This window comes from Salvelinus namaycush, chromosome 17 (assembly GCF_016432855.1).
Source record: "Salvelinus namaycush isolate Seneca chromosome 17, SaNama_1.0, whole genome shotgun sequence".
In the NCBI taxonomy this organism is placed as follows: domain Eukaryota; kingdom Metazoa; phylum Chordata; class Actinopteri; order Salmoniformes; family Salmonidae; genus Salvelinus; species Salvelinus namaycush.
This window is the reverse complement of record NC_052323.1, coordinates 29,326,817-29,345,788: the sequence shown is the minus strand read 5'-3', so window position 1 is coordinate 29,345,788 and position 18,972 is coordinate 29,326,817. Positions and strand designations below refer to the sequence as shown.

Genomic DNA, 18,972 nt, shown 5'->3' with positions numbered 1-18,972 from the left:
TCATTACGGTTATTAAAACCTATAATTTGATTGGTGGTAGGAAGTCAACTTGCCAGATCCCCATAGGTAAAATATGTATGCTTGTTCATCTATTGGTTCGTGTTTTTTTTTTTTACCGCATGTCTACTAAAAGATGGTCTATAAACGGTCACCAGGGTACAAATCCAATGCCAAAACGCCACCGGGGTATGCCGGTGTGAAAACCCATGCACTCCCATTGAGGACCGTTAGTTAGCGAGCTATTAGCTACAACACTGACATAAATTCTTCAGTTTGAGTATCACAATTTATATTGGAATACTACGCCAGTTAACTTGCTATTCAACAGATTTTCTTCGTTGCGCCACAGCTAAGGTACTCGGTTTCCATCGAACTCATATCCCTTTGAATTGCTGGTTAGTTACCTAGTTTGGAATTCCCCGGAAGTGAGGTGGCTACTTGGAGGAGCAAGCCAAAGATAAACACGTATCCGAGAGACTCAGGCGTCTTTGGGACTGGGGTATAAATGTTAGTAAACTAGACAGCGAAATGCTTGAAGAATGGGAACGTAATTGGTCGTGATATAGTTGAGGGAGCCGACATTTTGTAATCCTAGTGAACGCCCCAATCAAGGCGTTTGGAACAAGCTCAGCAAGTGCATTCCGTGGCGAAAACGTCATCGAATCCGTGAGTAGCTAACGTTAGCTAGGTAGCTAGCTAGTTGTCCAAATTAGTTTCGCACTACAGTGACAGTAGTACAGCTAGGTAGTTAGCTAAACTAGCTGGGTATGCAGAGAAAGAACAGCCCCTACCAGTCCAGATTAGTTTACACAACCCTTCAACTATAATCTTGCATTCTTAACTAGCTAACGTTAAGTATTAGCTTTTATGTGACTGAGTTGAATAGTGTGCTAGTATGTCAAACTAGCCTGTCTTATTTACTTGCCAACCGATACGTCTACCCAGCTTGATAGACACAACTTGGCATTTCAACAATGCAGGTTTAGTTTGAGCGAAATTAAGACTAAATCAAATTGAGTGAATATGTATTTTTGTTGTCAAGTGTCAATCTAGTTCAATCTTTGCTCTCTGTTTACACTTGCCCCTAGGCAGCTGTCAACATGCATGCATATATTCACTGGCTGTTAGCGAGTTGTAAGGAAACAATTAGACAATTTCCAAATTGGATTGTCCAACGACCAGGATTATGAAATGACAAGGTCCTAACCTGTTCTAAGTTCTGATTGCCTGACGGTGTTGCCCTGTCTTCCTGTCACACCGCTGTAGATATTGCCCGCACAATGGTGCGTGCAGCCCTGGTGACTGCCACCAGTCTGGCTCTGACTGGCGCAGTGATTGCCCATGCCTACTTGCTCAAACACCAGTTCTACCCCACTGTGGTCTACCTCACCAAGAGTAGCCCCAGTATGGCAGTGAGTAACACACTAATTCTCTACATTCTCCTATTTGTTTGATATGTTTGTCAGATGTATGGTCTGTAACGGGGCTTTCCCTCCCCTCTCCTCTTTGTGTCAGGTGTTGTACATCCAGGCGTTTGTGTTGGTGTTCTTGTTGGGAAAGTTCATGCGTAAAGTCTTCTTCGGACAGCTGAGAGCTGCAGAAATGGAGGTATGGACCAATGATATATTATTTCAGTATTTGTTTACCTCCTGTTTGGTTTGCTAGGGTACTATATCTGTATTGCTCAATGAACTACTACTGGACTTCTATGTAATGTAATGCTGTTAATGCTTACGACTGTTGCAACCATTATACCCTCTACACACAGCTGAGCTGACCCAAGCTGTGTTGTCTTGGTCACACATTCACCATATTTACTAGACTCATGCCAGAAAGGAAAAACATGAAAATAAAATGTCAAAGCCAGTACAGGTTGGGTCAGTATGATAGTGTTTAAAAGGTTATCACTAATATTCACCTTCCTCTCTGTTCAGCATCTGATAGAGCGATCCTGGTATGCCGTCACAGAGACGTGTCTGGCCTTTACCGTGTTCAGAGACGACTTCTCTCCCCGCTTCGTAGGCCTCTTCACCCTGCTGCTCTTCATCAAATGCTTCCACTGGCTGGCTGAGGACAGGGTGGACTTTGTGAGAGGCTGTTACATGTTAAACACATTTGTATAGATATTTCATAGTTTAAGACATTGAGTTTACTCTACCCTAAACATGTTTACCATCCGTGAAGTGGCAAGGAATGTGAAAGGAAAGCATGTGTCTTGTCTGTTCTGATGGTATTTTCCCACCTTCTCACTCAGATGGAGAGAAGTCCTAATATATCCTGGATCTTCCACTTCAGGGTGCTCTGTGAGTATGGGTTATATCTCTTCAAGGTGTTAAAGGCCCACTCAGTAATTTACAATATCTTGTAATGGGCCCTTCAGTGGTTTACAGTACAGTATGTGTTATGCTATCTTTTAATAGACCCTACAGTGTATATCAGTAGCGTAATTGTTACTACTTATTGGCGTGTTACTGATTTAGTCACAGATATGTGAAACTGGTGTTTTTAGGGCCAAGTGTGTTTCTTAAATTAATATGCAAATATATCAGACTGCTGCACCTGGTCCTGGATGCACACCATTTAAACTGAAACATCGACCTTGTAGCTTGATAACAGAACTGGCATATCTTGGCAAGAACCTCAAGGCCTATACTAGTGTGTTTAGTCAAAATGACTGGTAGGAATGGACAGAAACCCACTGACTGTCTTTTTATCTAAATCATTGCATCTCTCACCTAGCTCTGATGGTGTTGCTGGGAGTCCTGGACTTCCTGTTTGTCAACCATGCCTGTCACAGTATCATCACACGAGGGGCCTCTGTCCAGCTGGTCTTTGGATTTGAGGTTTGTAAAACTATACATTGCCATTTTTTGAATTTCAGTCATGTGTGATGATTTATTGGTATATGCAGTAATATTTGTTGACTTGACTCTAAGCAGTTGGTAATAATTCAGCACACGTCTCTTCTTACCAAAATAATAACTTTTGTTGTTTTAGTATGCCATCCTGATGACAATGGTGCTCACCACCTTCATCAAGTACACCCTCCACACTGTCGACCTCCAGAGTGACAACCCCTGGGATAACAAAGCAGTCTACATGCTCTACACCGAGCTCTTCACTGGTATGATGCCTGTATCGCTAAATATACTCTACACTGGTATGATGCCTGTATCGCTAAATATACTCTACACTGGTATGATGCCTGTATCGCTAAATATACTCTACACTGGTATGATACCTGTATCGCTAAATATACTCTACACTGGTATGATGCCTGTATCGCTAAATATACTCTACACTGGTATGATGCCTGTATCGCTAAATATACTCTACACTGGTATGATGCCTGTATCGCTAAATATACTCTACACTGGTATGATGCCTGTATCGCTAAATATACTCTACACTGGTATGATGCCTGTATCGCTAAATATACTCTACACTGGTATGATGCCTGTATCGCTAAATATACTCTACACTGGTATGATATCTGTATCGCTAAATATACTCTACACTGGTATGATGCCTGTATCACTAAATATACTCTACACTGGTATGATGCCTGTATCGCTAAATATACTCTACACTGGTATGATGCCTGTATCGCTAAATATACTCTACACTGGTATGATGCCTGTATCGCTAAATATACTCTACACTGGTATGATGCCTGTATCGCTAAATATACTCTACACTGGTATGATGCCTGTATCGCTAAATATACTCTACACTGGTATGATGCCTGTATCGCTAAATATACTCTACACTGGTATGATGCCTGTATCGCTAAATATACTCTACACTGGTATGATGCCTGTATCGCTAAATATACTCTACACTGGTATGATATCTGTATCGCTAAATATACTCTACACTGGTATGATGCCTGTATCACTAAATATACTCTACACTGGTATGATGCCTGTATCGCTAAATATACTCTACACTGGTATGATACCTGTATCGCTAAATATACTCTACACTGGTATGATGCCTGTATCGCTAAATATACTCTACACTGGTATGATGCCTGTATCGCTAAATATACTCTACACTGGTATGATGCCTGTATCGCTAAATATACTCTACACTGGTATGATGCCTGTATCGCTAAATATACTCTACACTGGTATGATGCCTGTATCGCTAAATATACTCTACACTGGTATGATATCTGTATCGCTAAATATACTCTACACTGGTATGATACCTGTATCGCTAAATATACTCTACACTGGTATGATCAAATGTATTTATATAGCCCTTCTTACATCAGCTGATATCTCAAAGTGATGTGCAGAAACCCAGCCTAAAACCCCAAACAGCAAGCAATGCAGATGTAGAAGCACAGTGGCTAGGAAAAACTCCCTAGAAAGGCCAAAACCTAGGAAGAAACCTAGAGAGGAACCAGGCTATGAGGGGTGGCCAGTCCTCTTCTGGCTGTGCCGGGTGGAGATTATAACAGAACATGGCCAAGATGTTCATAAATGACCAGCATGGTCAAATAATAATAATCACAGTAGTTGTCGAGGGTGCAGCAAGTCAGCACCTCAGGAGTAAATGTCAGTTGGCTTTTCATAGACGATCATTAAGAGTATCTCTACCGCTCCTGCTGTCTCTAGAGAGTTGAAAACAGCAGGTCTGGTGAACAGGTCAGGGTTCCATAGCCGCAGGCAGAACAGTTGAAACTGGACCAGCAGCACGGCCAGGTGGACTGGGGACAGCAAGGTGTCATCATGCCAGGTAGTCCTGAGGCATGGTCCTAGGGCTCAGGTCCTCCGAGAGAGAGAGAGAATTAGAGAGAGCATACTTAAATTCACACAGGACACCGGATAAGACAGGAGAAGTACTCCAGATATAACAAACTGACCCTAGCCCCCCGACACATAAACTACTGCAGCATAAATACTGGAGGCTGAGACAGGAGGGGTCAGGAGACACTGTGGCCCCATCCGATGATACCCCCAGACAGGGCCAAACAGGAAGGATATAACCCCACCCACTTTGCCAAAGCACAGCCCCCACACCACTAGAGGGATATCTTCAACCACCAACTTACCATCCTGAGACAAGGCCGAGTATAGCCCACAAAGATCTCCGCCACGACACAACCCGAGGGAGGCGCCAACCCAGACAGGAAGATCACGTCAGTGACTCAACCCACTCAAGTGACGCACCCCTCCTAGGGACGGCATGAAAGAGCACCAGTAAGCCAGTGACTCAGCCCCTGTAATAGGGTTAGAGGCAGAGAATCCCAGTGGAGAGAGGGGAACCGGCCAGGCAGAGACAGCAAGGGCGGTTCGTTGCTCCAGAGCCTTTCCGTTCACCTTCAAACCCCTAGGCCAGACTACACTCAATCATATGACCCACTGAAGAGATGAGTCTTCAGTAAAGACTTAAAAGTTGAGACCGAGTCTGTGTCTCTCACATGGGTAGGCAGACCATTCCATAAAAATGGAGCTCTATAGGAGAAAGCCCTGCCTCCAGCTGTTTGCTTAGAAATTCTAGGGACAATTAGGAGGACTGCGTCTTGTGACCGTAGTGTACGTGTAGGTATGTACGGCAGGACCAAATCGGAAAGATAGGTAGGAGCAAGCCCATGTAATGCTTTGTAGGTTAGCAGTAAAACCTTGAAATCAGCCCTTGCCTTAACAGGAAGCCAGTGTAGGGAGGCTAGCACTGGAGTAATATGATCAAATTTTTGTGTTCTAGTCAGGATTCTAGCAGCCGTATTTAGCACTAACTGAAGTTTATTTAGTGCTTTATCCGGGTAGCTGGAAAGTAGAGCATTGCAGTAGTCTAACCTAGAAGTAACAAAAGCATGGATTAATTTTTCTGCATCATTGTTGGACAGAAAGTTTCTGATTTTTGCAATGTTACGTAGATGGAAAAAAGCTGTCCTTGAAACAGTCTTGATATGTTCGTCAAAAGAGATCAGGGTAAACTGTATCAGTAAATATACTCTACACTGGTATGATGCCTGTATCGCTAAATATACTCTACACTGGTATGATACCTGTATCGCTAAATATACTCTACACTTGCTGTACAACTTTAAAGGTCCAGTTTCTTGGATCCACATTAAGCTACATTTCTGAGAATGAAAAGCATGTTCATTGAACATGCTATTTTAGTCCAAGTTTGGGGTCACTTAGAAATGTCCTTATTTTTTTAAAGAAAAACACTTTTTTTGTCCATTAAAATAACATCAAATTGATCATAAATAAAGTGTAGACATTGTTAATGTTGTAAATGACTATTGTAGCTGGAAACGGCTGATTTATGGAATATCTACATAGGCGTAGAGGCCCATTATCAGCAACCATCACTCCTGTGTTCCACTGGCACGTTGTGTTAGCTAATCCAAGTTTATCATTTTAAAAGGCTAATTGATCATTAGAAAATGCTTTTGCAATTATGTTGGCACAGCTGGAAACTGTTGTTTTGATTTAAAGAAGCAATAAAACTGGCCTTCTTTAGACTAGTTGAGTATCTGGAGCCTCAGCATTTGTGGGTTCGATTACATGCTCAAAATGACCTAGAAACAAAGAACTTTATTCTGAAACTCGTCAGTCTATTCTTGTTCTGAGAAATGAAGGCTATTCCATGTGAGAAATTGCCAAGAAACTGAAGATCGCTGTGTACTACTCCCTTCACAGAACAGCACAAACTCTTTCTAACCAGAATAGAAAGAGGAGTGGGAGGCCCTGGTGCACAACTGAGCAAGAGGACAGTTACATTAGTGTCTAGTTTGAGAAACAGATGCCTCACAAGTCCTCAACTGGCAGCTTCATTAAATAGTACCAGTAAATTACTAGTCTCAACGTCAACAGTGAAGAGGCGACTCTGGGATTCTGGTCTTCTAGGCAGAGTTGCAAAGAAAAAGCCATATCTCAGACTGGCCAATAAATAGAAAAGAACACAGTCTGAGATATGGCTTTCTTTGCAACTCTGCCTAGAAGACCAGCATCTGAGTCGCCTCTTCACTGTTGACATTAAGACTGGTGTTTTGTGGGTACTATTTAATGAAGCTGCCAGTTGAGGACTTGTGAGGCGTCTGTTTCTCAAACTAGACACCCTAATGTACTTGTCCTCTTGCTCAGTTGTGCACCGGGGCCTCCCACTCCTATTCTGGTTAGAGCCAGTTTGCGCTGTTCTGTGAAGGGAGTAGGACACAGCATTGAACCAGATCTTCAGTTTCTTGGCTATTTCTCGCATGGAATAGGCTGAGAAATGTTTTTGCCAAGTGACCCCAGACTTTTGAATGGTTGTGTGTGTGTGTGTGTGTATATCACACACATACACTGAAGTGGGATGTTTAAGACATTAAAATCTCCCCCCCCCCCCCCCCCAGGTTTCATCAAGGTCGTCCTGTACATGGCGTTCATGACCATCATGATAAAGGTGCACACCTTCCCCCTATTCGCCATCCGGCCCATGTACCTGGCGATGAGGTGAGCAACACAGCTGCTCTAAACCCTAAAATAAAGATACCATTCTAAATTCTTAGACCTAGAAGCCAGGGCTCTCTGAAGACTCCATATGTTACCCGGCCAACAGATTGTCTTCTCTATTCGTTTTGTTGTTATTAGAGGCAGACGTAAACCATTAGAACACTTGAATTTCTGGATTCTATTCTTTTAGGCAGTTCAAGAAAGCTGTTACGGATGCTGTAATGTCGCGGCGAGCCATCCGCAACATGAATACACTGTGAGTGTGCTATGCATCTGTCTTTTTTTATTTGTTATTTTGTGTCTCAACAATTAAAAAAAAAAAAATCATTCCTCTTACCATATTCATCATTTAGGAAGATTTATTTTTATTTTTATATATAAACATCGGTGGACTTGTCCATGGTTTATTAACTCTGTGTATATCTGCAGTTACCCAGATGCCACTCCTGAAGATCTGCTGGCTTCAGACAACGTGTGTATCATCTGTCGTGAAGAAATGGTGACTGGAGCCAAGAAACTTCCTTGCAACCATATCTTCCACGCAAGGTATTTTATGGATACGTCTACACTAGTCCTGTTTTAGACAGAAACGTATCAGAAAGTAGCAAATACGATGCATGTATTTTTTTATATATATTTGACTAGTCATATGAATACATTTCATCACCATTTTTGTCCCATTTGTTTTGGCTGGTCCTGTTGGTTTTCTGCTGTTTATGTCACCAGCTCAGTGTAGCTAACTAACATTTTCCCTTCATTTTGTATCTCAGTTGCCTTCGTTCCTGGTTCCAGAGACAGCAGACGTGTCCTACATGTCGTATGGATGTCCTCCGGGCCTCTAACCCCAACCAGCCTCCCGCCCCAGCGCCTGCCCAGCCTCCTGCCCCAGCAGCACCTGCCAACGCCCCTGTCCCTGGTCCACCTGGGAACGGTGGGTAGCACCACACAGAACAACACACCCATTGTCTAACGTCAAATGTAGTTTCATAGATTTTTAAAAACTTTTTTTTTTTTTTTTTTTTTTAATTAACCCCTCTTCGGGGGACAAATATCTTCAAAACATTGGACAGCTTTTTTGCTATATATATATATATATATATATATATATACATTTTACATACATGATACTTTTATATAAAGCAGTCACATAACAATAATACATTACCAAACATCAGCTCTTTAATCCCACCCCTCAGCCTCTCTCAGCCCGTCTCACCAATAGACCACCTCGTATGGTTTCCATGTGGCCATATATTTTTCAATTGTGCTGTGATGTTTTACATCATTTACATTAAATTTACATTTACATCAAATGTACCGTTCTAATCGTATAGTATCCACAGATTGAGCTAAAGATGAAAACCTTTCCTACGAGTATTATTATATTATTTATTGACTATGGTTTTCCAGATCAGCCAACCCTGCTATTTGGAAGGTTAATTTGAAGTGCATGTTGTGATTTTTTAACTGTTCCTGAACCTGTGACCAGAAACTAGCTACATCGGGGCAATACCAGAATAGATGATCTATTGATTCTGTCTCTTGGCAGCAAAACCTACAGAGCTGAGATTGTTGTTTGCCCCATATATAGCATTCTGTTAGTGGCAAGAATAAGAATTTTATATAATAGTTTAACTGGGGAAAACTCAGTGTTGAATCAAGTGTCGTTTTTTTGTACCAGTTCATAAACCAAGTGCCATGGAATTGGTACATCGAAAATCTCTTCCCATTTATTTTGCAACCTGTATGGCACAGCTGTCAACAGCCTTTGTCCTCAAATGAAACCGGTATATTTTTATGCCAGCTCCTTTCAGCCAATTAGTATCTTGAATTATATGGCAAATAACTTCCCTCGTTTCAGGAAGTTACTAGATATCTGATATGAACCTAGTAATGGTTTCATGACGTTTCTAGATAGCTGATAGTAACCTAGTAATAGTTTCATTAAGTTACTAGATACACTACATGTCCAAAAGTATGTGGACACCTGCTTGTCAAACATCTCATTCCAATATCATGGGCATTATTATGGAGTTGGTCCCCCTTTTGCTGCTATAACAGCCTCCACTCTTCTGGGAAGGCTGTTTTTGCTCATGGTCATTAATATGGAGTTGTTACCCCCCTTTGCTGGGAAGGCTTTCCACTAGATGTTGGAACATTCCTTTGGGGACTTGCTTCCATTCAGCCACAAGAGCATTAGTGAGGTCGGGCGCTTAGGCTTGGATCGCAGTCGGTGTTCCAATTCATCCCAAAGGTTTTCGATGGGGTTGAGGTCAGGGCTCTGTGCAGGCCAGTCAAATTCTTCCACATCGATCTCAACAAACCATTTCTGTATGGACCTCGCTTCTTTGTGCACGGGGGCGTTGTCATGCTGAAACAGGAAAGGGCCTGTTGCCACAAAGTTGGAAGCACAGAATTGTCTAGAATGTCATTGTATGCTGTAGCGTTAAGATTTCCCTTCACTGGAACTAAGGGGCCTAGCCCGAACCATCAAAAACAGCCCCAGACCATTACTCCTCCTCCACCAAACTTTAGTTGGCACTGTCCATTGGGGCAGGTAGCGTTCTCCTGGCATCCGCCAAACCCATATTTGATGTTGGACTGCTAGATGGTGAAGCGTGATTAATCACTCCAGAGAACGCATTTCCACTGCTCCAGAGTCCAATGGTTGCGAGCTTTACACCACTCCAGCCAATGCTTGGCATTGCGCATGGTGATCTTAGGCTTTTGTGAGGCTGCTCGGCCATGGAAACCCATTTCATTAAGCTCCAGACGAACAGTTCTTGTGCTGACGTTGCTTCCAGAGACAGTTTGGAACTCTGTAGTGAGTGTTGCAACCGAGAACAGATGATTTTTACGTGCTTAAGCACTCTGCGGTCCTGTTCTGTGAGCTTGTGTGGCCTACCACTTTGCAGCTGAGCCATTGTTGCTCCTAGACGTTTCCACTTCACGATAACAGCACTTACAGTTGACCAGGGCAGAAATTTGACATACTGACATCCTATGACGGTGCCACGTTGAAAGTCGCTGAGCTCTTCAGTAAGGCCATTCTACTGCCAATATTTGTCTATGGCTGTGTGCTTGACTTTATACGCCTGTCAGCAACAGGTGAGGCTGAAATAGCCGAATCCACAAATTTGAAGGGATGTCCACATACTTTTGGCCATGTAGTGTATCTGATAGTAACCTAGTAATGGTTTCAAAAAGTTACTGTGTATTTATTTTTTTATTTCACATTTATTTAACCAGGTAGGCCAGTTGAGAACAAGTTCTCATTTACAACTCGAACTGGCCAAGATAAAGCAAAGCAGTGCGACACAAACAACCACACAGAGTTACACATGGAATAAACAAACATACAGTCAATAATACAATAAAGTATATATACAGTGTGTGCAAATGAGGTAAGATAAGGGGGGTGAGGCAATAAATAGGCCATAGTGGCGAAAATATTACAGTATGGCAAATTAAACACTGGAGTGATGTGCAGAAGATGAGTGTGCAAGTAGAGATACTGGGGTGCAAAGGAGCAAAATAAATAACATGGTGATGAGGTAGTTGGATGGGCCATTTTACAGATGGGCTATGTACAGGTGCAGTGATCTGTGAGCTGCTCTGGCAGCTGGTGCTTAAAGCTAGTGAGGGAGATATGAGTCTCCAGCATCAGTGATTTTTGCAGTTCGTTCCAGTCATTGGCAGCAGAGAACTGGAAGGAAAGGCGGCCGAAGGAGGAATTGGCTTTGGGGGTGACCAGTGAAATATACCTGCTGGAGCATGTGCTGCGGGCGGGTGCTGCTATGGTGACCAGTGAGCTGAGATAAAGCAGGGCTTTACCTAGCAACGACTATAGATGACCTGGAGCCAGTGGGTTTGGCGACGGATATGAAGCGAGGGCCAGCCAACGAGAGCATACAGTTCGCAGTGGTGGGTAGTATATGGGGCTTTGGTGACAAAACGGATGGCACTGTGATAGACTGCATCCAATTTGTTGAGTAGAGTGTTGGAGGCTATTTTATAAATGACATCGCCGAAGTCAAGGATCTGTAGGATAGTCAGTTTTACAAGGGTATGTTTAGCAGCATGAGTGAAGGATGCTTTGCTGTGAAATAGGAAGCCGATTCTAAGTTTAATTTTGGATTGGACATGCTAAATGTGAGTCTGGAAGGAGAGTTTACAGTCTAACCAGACACCTAGGTATTTCTAGTTGTCCACGTATTCTAAGTCAGAACCGTCCAGAGTAGTGATGCTGGACGGGTGGGTAGGTGCAGGCAGCGATCGGTTGAAGAGCATGCATTTAAAAGCAATTGGAGGCCACGGAAGGAGTGTTTGGCATTGAAGCTCGTTTGGAGGTTTGTTAACAGTGTCCAAAGAAGGGCCAGAAGTATACAGAATGGTGTCTGCGTAGAGGTGGATCAGAGAATCACCAGCAGCAAGAGTGACATCAATGATGTATATAGAGAAAATAGTTGGCCTGAGAAATGAACCCTGTGGCACCCCCATAGAGACTGCCATAGGTCCGGACAACAGGCCCTCCGATTTGACACACTGAACTCAATCTGAGACGTAGGCTATTGAGTCTGCCGATAAGAATGCGGTGATTGACAGAGTTGAAAGCCTTGGCCAGGTTGATGAAGACGGCTGCACAGTACTGTCTTTTATCGATGGCGGTTATGATATATTTTAGGACCTTGAGCGTGGCTGAGTTGCACCCATGACCAGCTCGGAAACCAGATTGCATAGTGGAGAAGGTACGGTGGGATTCGAAATGGTCGGTGATCTGTTTGTTAACTTGGCTTTCAAAGATTTTAGAAAGGCGGGGCAGGATGGATATTGGTCTATAACATTTTGGGTCTAGAGTGTCTCCCCCTTTGAAGAGGGGGATGACCGCGGCAGCTTTCCAATCTTTGGGTATCTAAGATGATACAAAAGAGGTTGAACAAGCTAGTAATAGGGGTTGCAACAATTTCGGCGGATAATTTTAGGAAGAGAGGGTCCAGATTGTCCTGCCCTGATCATTTGTAGGGGTTCAGATTTTGCAGCTCTTTCAGAACATCAGCTATCTGGATTTGGGTGAAGGAGAAATGGGGGAGGCTTGGGCAAGTTGCAGTGAGGGGTGCAGGGCTGTTGACCAGGGTAGGGGTAGCCAGGTGGAAAGCATGGCCAGCCGTAGAAAAATGCTTATTGAAGTTCTCAATTATCGCGCGTTTATCGGTGGGGACAGTGTTTTCTAGCCTCAGTGCAGTGGGCCGCTGGGAGGAGGTGCTCTTATTCTCCTTCTCCATGGACTTTACAGTATCCCAGAACTTTTTGGAGTTTGTGCTACAGTACGCAAATTTCTGTTTGAAAAAGCTAGCCTTTGCTTTCCTAACTGCCTGTGTATATTGGTTCCTAACTTTCCTGAAAAGTTGCATATCACGGGGGCTATTCGATGCTAATGCAGTACGCCACAAGATGTTTTTGTTCTGGTCAACGGCAGTCATGTCTGGAGTGAACCAAGGGCTATATCTGTTCCTGGTTCTACATTTCTTGAATGGGGCATGCTTATTTAAGATGGTGAGGAAAGTACTTTTTAAAGAATAACCAGGCATCTTCTACTGACGAGATGAGGTCAATATCATTCCAGGATACCCGGGCCAGGTCGATTAGAAAGGCCTGCTCGCTGAAGTGTTTTAGGGAGTGTTTGACAGTGATGAGGGGTGGTCGTTTGACCGCGGACCCATTCCGGACGCAGGCAATGAGGCAGTGATCGCTGAGATCCTGGTTGAAGACAGCAGAGGTGTATTTGGAGTTCAGGTTGGTCAGGATGATATCTATGAGGGTGCCTGTGCTTACGGATTTGGGGTTGTACCTGGTGGGTTCATTGATAATTTGTGAGAGATTGAGAGCATCAAGTTTAGATTGTAGGATGGCCGGGGTGTTAAGCATGTCCCAACAGCACGAGCTCTGAAGATAGATGGGGGGCAATCAATTCGCATATGGTGTCTAGGGTATAGCTGGTGGCAGAAGGTGGTCTATAGCAAGCGGCAACAGTAAGAGACTTGTTTCTGGAGAGGTGGATTTTTAAAAGTAGAAGCTCGAATTGTTTGGGTACAGACCTGGATAGTAAGGCAGACCTCTGCAGGCTATCCCTGCAGTAGATTGCAACTCCGCCCCCTTTGGCAGTTTTATCTTGTCGGAAAATGTTATAGTTAGGGATGGAATTTCAGGGTTTTGGGAGGTCTTCCTACGCCTGGATTCAGATACGGCTAGGACATGCGGGTTGGCAGAGTGTGCTAGGGCAGTGAATAGAACAAACTTAGGGAGGAGGCTTCTAATGTTAACATGCATGAAACCAAGGCTTTTACGGTATCTGATGTTAACCTAGTAATGGGTTCAGGAAGTTACTAGGTATCTGATACTAACCCAGTAATGGTTTCAGGAAGTTACTAGGTATCTGATACTAACCTAGTAATGGGTTCAGGAAGTTACTAGGTATCTGATACTAACCTAGTAATGGGTTCAGGAAGTTACTAGGTATCTGATACTAACCTAGTAATGGGTTCAGGAAGTTACTAGGTATCTGATACTAACCCAGTAATGGTTTCAGGAAGTTACTAGGTATCTGATACTAACCCAGTAATGGTTTCAGGAAGTTACTAGGTATCTGATACTAACCTAGTAATGGGTTCAGGAAGTTACTAGGTATCTGATACTAACCTAGTAATGGGTTCAGGAAGTTACTGTGTATCTGATACTAACCTAGTAATGGTTTCAGGAAGTTACTAGGTATCTGATACTAACCTAGTAATGGGTTCAGGAAGTTACTAGGTATCTGATACTAACCCAGTAATGGTTTCAGGAAGTTACTAGGTATCTGATACTAACCCAGTAATGGTTTCAGGAAGTTACTAGGTATCTGATACTAACCTAGTAATGGGTTCAGGAAGTTACTAGGTATCTGATACTAACCTAGTAATGGTTTCAGGAAGTTACTGTGTATCTGATACTAACCTAGTAATGGGTTCAGGAAGTTACTAGGTATCTGATACTAACCTAGTAATGGTTTCAGGAAGTTACTAGGTATCTGATACTAACCTAGTAATGGGTTCAGGAAGTTACTGTGTATCTGATACTAACCTAGTAATGGTTTCAGGAAGTTACTAGGTATCTGATACTAACCTAGTAATGGTTTCAGGAAGTTACTGTGTATCTGATACTAACCCAGTAATAGTTTCATTAAGTTACTAGATATAAAGTGGGTTGACTCCCAAGCAAGCAGCTGACTGACATGCGTCTCCTTCTTGTCTCTAGTTGGCCCTGGAATGATGCCCCACTTCCCCCCAGGGCTGTTTCCTTTCTGGGGCCCCTTCCCTGGAGCGGCCCCCCCTGCTGGTGCCCCAGGGGCCACAGAGGCAGTAGGGGCCACAGAGGCAGCTCAGACTCAGGGAGCTGGTGAGTGTCGTTTCTCCTCTCTGGTACTTAGACTGGCATTTTGACATTCTAGTATAATAGCTAGCTATTAACCAATTGAAGAGGTTGTTTCTCCGGACCTAGATGACGAAATGGCCCGTTCAATAGAGATTCTCAATTGAGCATGCTTTTTGGTCCGGGACTAGACTTCCTCTGGGTCTGGGAGACCAGCCCTAAAGTGTCCATCCTAACATTCTGTGAACATTGAAGTCATCATTTCTCTTTGTATGAATCAGGCACCACTGGGGCCAGTACAGTCGGTGCTGCTCCTGCTCCAGGAGGCCCTATGCCTGGGTTCCCCTTCCCCTCTTTCCCTCCCCCACCGTTCCCCTCAGCTCCATGGCTGACTATGCCACCTCCACCGTTTGGTAAGAGCTAGAGTCATTCTTACTCCTTCACTTATAAATGAAGCCTCCATCATGATATACTGTAGATGGGCCACCATTTTCAACATTTCAAGCAACAAATTTGTTCTTATTTACCAAGTTGCCGGGAGGAGGGCTGTTCACAAATCTGTAAGGCTGGCATCTTGAATAACCTTGTTATGCTGTGTGTTCTGTCCCAGTGTCATCCATGCCCCCTCCTCCCCCGGCCCTGTCCACCATGTCAGAGGCTGAGCTGAGGGAGCTGGAGCAGGAGGGCCGTAGAGGCCTGGAGGCCAGACTGCAGTGTCTCCACAACATCCACACTCTACTGGACGCTGCCATGCTCAACATCGACCAATACCTCACTACCGTCGCCACGCTCACGTAATGATGCCTTGTTTTCATTTTTATGTGGGTCAACATTTCCCTTATTGTTTAGCATATGATTATCACGCTGCTCCTTTGCTCCTCAGTCCTCCTCAGTCAGAAACCAGCAGCGCTGCTGGCGAGGCCAGTGGATCATCTCCTCCCTCCACTAGTGCAGAAACCCAGGAGAAAGACTCTCAGAGCAGTACAGGTGCAGTGCATTCTTGATTTTTTCCCCCCCCACATTTTGTGTTACAGCCTTATTCTAAAATGTATGGAGAAAAAAAGTGTTTTTCTACACACAATGACAAAGTAATGACAAAGTGGAAAACAGGTTTTAGAAAATGTTGCTAATTTTAAAAAAAGTGGAAAATGTCAAGGGGTCTGAATACTTTGCGAAGGCACTAAGTCTCCACTAGTGCAGAAACCCAGGAGAATGACTGTCAGGTAAGTCTTCCTATTGACTGACGGATATTGTGAAACAGAATTATTCAGTTAGGAATCCGGACTAGCTGTTAGTGGGATTTTGAAGAGGCTTTTTTTTTACACTGTAGACACATTTTCTCACTTTAGTTTCTCTCCTTTGTCTCTTCTCTCCAGCCGCTGAACCTGAAGCTGTGAATGGGGCCACAGGTTTCTCCCAGCCAGACTCTACCACGTTGGGCGACAGTGAAGACCAGAGGGATGGAGAGGAAGTCGGGGAAGACGGAGAGCCCAACCCTTCAGAGCTGAGGCGCCGTCGTCTCCGCAAACTCGAGACCACACCCCCTCCACCTGACCACTAAAACATGCCTACTGGTGCATTCTGGGAACTTGACTTATCAATCAATACATTCGATGACCAATTAATAATTATGGCTGTATTTTATTTCTCTCCTTTCCCCCCTCCTGGCTCTGTGTTTTGTGTTGTTTAAACTCAGACAGCCAAGAGAGAGGAGGAAGGAACAAGTTGTTGTTGTTGGAACACATAAAAGCAAGATTATTTTCTTTTTCTACTGCTTGACATCTTATGATCCATATGCAGGTTTTGTCCCCCCCCCCCCCCCCCCCTGTTTACCCAATACTGAGGAGTCATATTCAACACACAGACCGGACTTCTTCAAATACACACCTGGCCTGAGACCGGACTCCTTCAAATACACACCTGGCCTGAGACCGGACTCCTTCAAATACACACCTGGCCTGAGACAGGACTCCTTCAAATACACACCTGGCCTGAGACCGGACTCCTTCAAATACACACCTGGCCTGAGACCGGACTCCTTCAAATACACACCTGGCCTGAGACCGGACTCCTTCAAATACACACCTGGCCTGAGACCGGACTCCTTCAAATACACACCTGGCCTGAGACAGGACTTCTTCAAATACACACCTGGCCTGAGACAGGACTTCTTCAAATACACACCTGGCCTGAGACAGGACTTCTTCAAATACACACCTGGCCTGAGACCGGACGACTTCTTCAAATACACACCTGGCCTGAGACCGGACGACTTCTTCAAATACACACCTGGCCTGAGACCGGACGACTTCTTCAAATACACACCTGGCCTGAGACCGGACGACTTCTTCAAATACACACCTGGCCTGAGACCGGACGACTTCTTCAAATACACACCTGGCCTGAGACCGGACGACTTCTTCAAATACACACCTGGCCTGAGACCGGACGACTTCTTCAAATACACACCTGGCCTGAGACCGGACGACTTCTTCAAATACACACCTGGCCTGAGACCGGACGACTTCTTCAAATACACACCTGGCCTGAGACCGGACGACTTCTTCAAATACACACCTGGCCTGAGACCGGACGACTTCTTCAAATACACACCTGGCCTGAGACCGGACGACTTCTTCAAATACACACCTGGCCTGAGACCGGACGACTTCTTCAAATACACACCTGGCCTGAGACCGGACGACTTCTTCAAATACACACCTGGCCTGAGACCGGACGACTTCTTCAAATACACACCTGGCCTGAGACCGGACGACTTCTTCAAATACACACCTGGCCTGAGACCGGACGACTTCTTCAAATACACACCTGGCCTGAGACCGGACGACTTCTTCAAATACACACCTGGCCTGAGACCGGACGACTTCTTCAAATACACACCTGGCCTGAGACCGGACGACTCCTTCAAATACACACCTGGCCTGAGACCGGACGACTCCTTCAAATACACACCTGGCCTGAGACCGGACGACTCCTTCAAATACACACCTGGCCTGAGACCGGACGACTCCTTCAAATACACACCTGGCCTGAGACCGGACGACTCCTTCAAATACACACCTGGCCTGAGACCGGACGACTCCTTCAAATACACACCTGGCCTGAGACCGGACGACTCCTTCAAATACACACCTGGCCTGAGACCGGACGACTCCTTCAAATACACACCTGGCCTGAGACCGGACGACTCCTTCAAATACACACCTGGCCTGAGACCGGACGACTCCTTCAAATACACACCTGGCCTGAGACCGGACGACTCCTTCAAATACACACCTGGCCTGAGACCGGACGACTCCTTCAAATACACACCTGGCCTGAGACCGGACGACTCCTTCAAATACACACCTGGCCTGAGACCGGACGACTCCTTCAAATACACACCTGGCCTGAGACCGGACGACTCCTTCAAATACACACCTGGCCTGAGACCGGACGACTCCTTCAAATACACACCTGGCCTGAGACCGGACGACTCCTTCAAATACACACCTGGCCTGAGACCGGACGACTCCTTCAAATACACACCTGGCCTGAGACCGGACGACTTCTTCAAATACACACCTGGCCTGAGACCGGACGACTTCTTCAAATACACACCTGGCCTGAGACCGGACGACTCCTTCAAATACACACCTGGCCTGAGACCGGACGACTTCTTCAAATACACATCTGGCCTGAGACCGGACGACTTCTTCAAATACACACCTGGCCTGAGTTCTTGTTCAGTGACAACAAAGTGAAGTGTTTTTAAATCTCAGGTCACTGGTACTTGTCCTTCCAACTGTGAAAGGTTACTTTTTTCTTTTTTTCTCCTTGACTGTAAAATGTATCCTCCTTATTGTCCAGCTTGTCAGACTGTGTTACAGGGAGGTCTGACCCATTGAGTTAAAGGAAGCAATGTTAAATTTCAGTCTGGCTTTGTCTGTAATGATACCCTATTCCCTATGCAGTGCATAGGTCTCTGGTCAAGTAGTGCACTATCTAGGGAATAGGGTGTCGCGTCCCTAGTGATGGACGATTTAATACTTTCTCTGGGATATCAAGACTTTGCTGCAGGCGTGAGCATTATAACTTAATAAGAAAGTGG

The 18,972-nt window shown here is 44.7% G+C and overlaps 1 protein-coding gene across 2 annotated transcripts; it reads left to right on the top strand.

The window, feature by feature from the left end:
- Positions 1-221: 221 nt before the first annotated feature.
- Positions 222-16,606, top strand: LOC120062511 (E3 ubiquitin-protein ligase synoviolin-like). 2 transcript variants are annotated; one of them, XM_039012540.1, is made up of 16 exons: positions 222-354; positions 1,267-1,412; positions 1,516-1,608; positions 1,935-2,087; positions 2,255-2,303; positions 2,740-2,843; positions 2,998-3,124; positions 7,358-7,457; positions 7,648-7,713; positions 7,887-8,003; positions 8,228-8,388; positions 14,748-14,888; positions 15,143-15,274; positions 15,472-15,655; positions 15,745-15,848; positions 16,238-16,606. In XM_039012540.1, exons 2-16 carry the CDS (start codon positions 1,281-1,283, stop codon positions 16,420-16,422), a joined length of 1,848 nt encoding a protein of 615 aa, XP_038868468.1. In that variant the 5' UTR covers positions 222-354; positions 1,267-1,280; the 3' UTR covers positions 16,423-16,606. The 2 variants fall into 2 exon arrangements, with proteins under 2 accessions (XP_038868468.1, XP_038868467.1); XM_039012539.1 differs by lacking the exon at positions 222-354 and adding an exon at positions 400-666.
- Positions 16,607-18,972: the final 2,366 nt, after the last annotated feature.

Coding starts and splice junctions, on each gene's coding strand:
- LOC120062511 (XM_039012540.1), top strand. CDS start 1,281: ATGGTGCGTGCAGCCCTGGTGACTGCCACCAGTCTGGCTCTGACTGGC. Junction 1,413..1,515: donor AGAGTAGCCCCAGTATGGCA/GTGAGTAACACA, acceptor TCTTTGTGTCAG/GTGTTGTACATCCAGGCGTT. Junction 8,389..14,747: donor CCCTGGTCCACCTGGGAACG/GTGGGTAGCACC, acceptor TCTTGTCTCTAG/TTGGCCCTGGAATGATGCCC.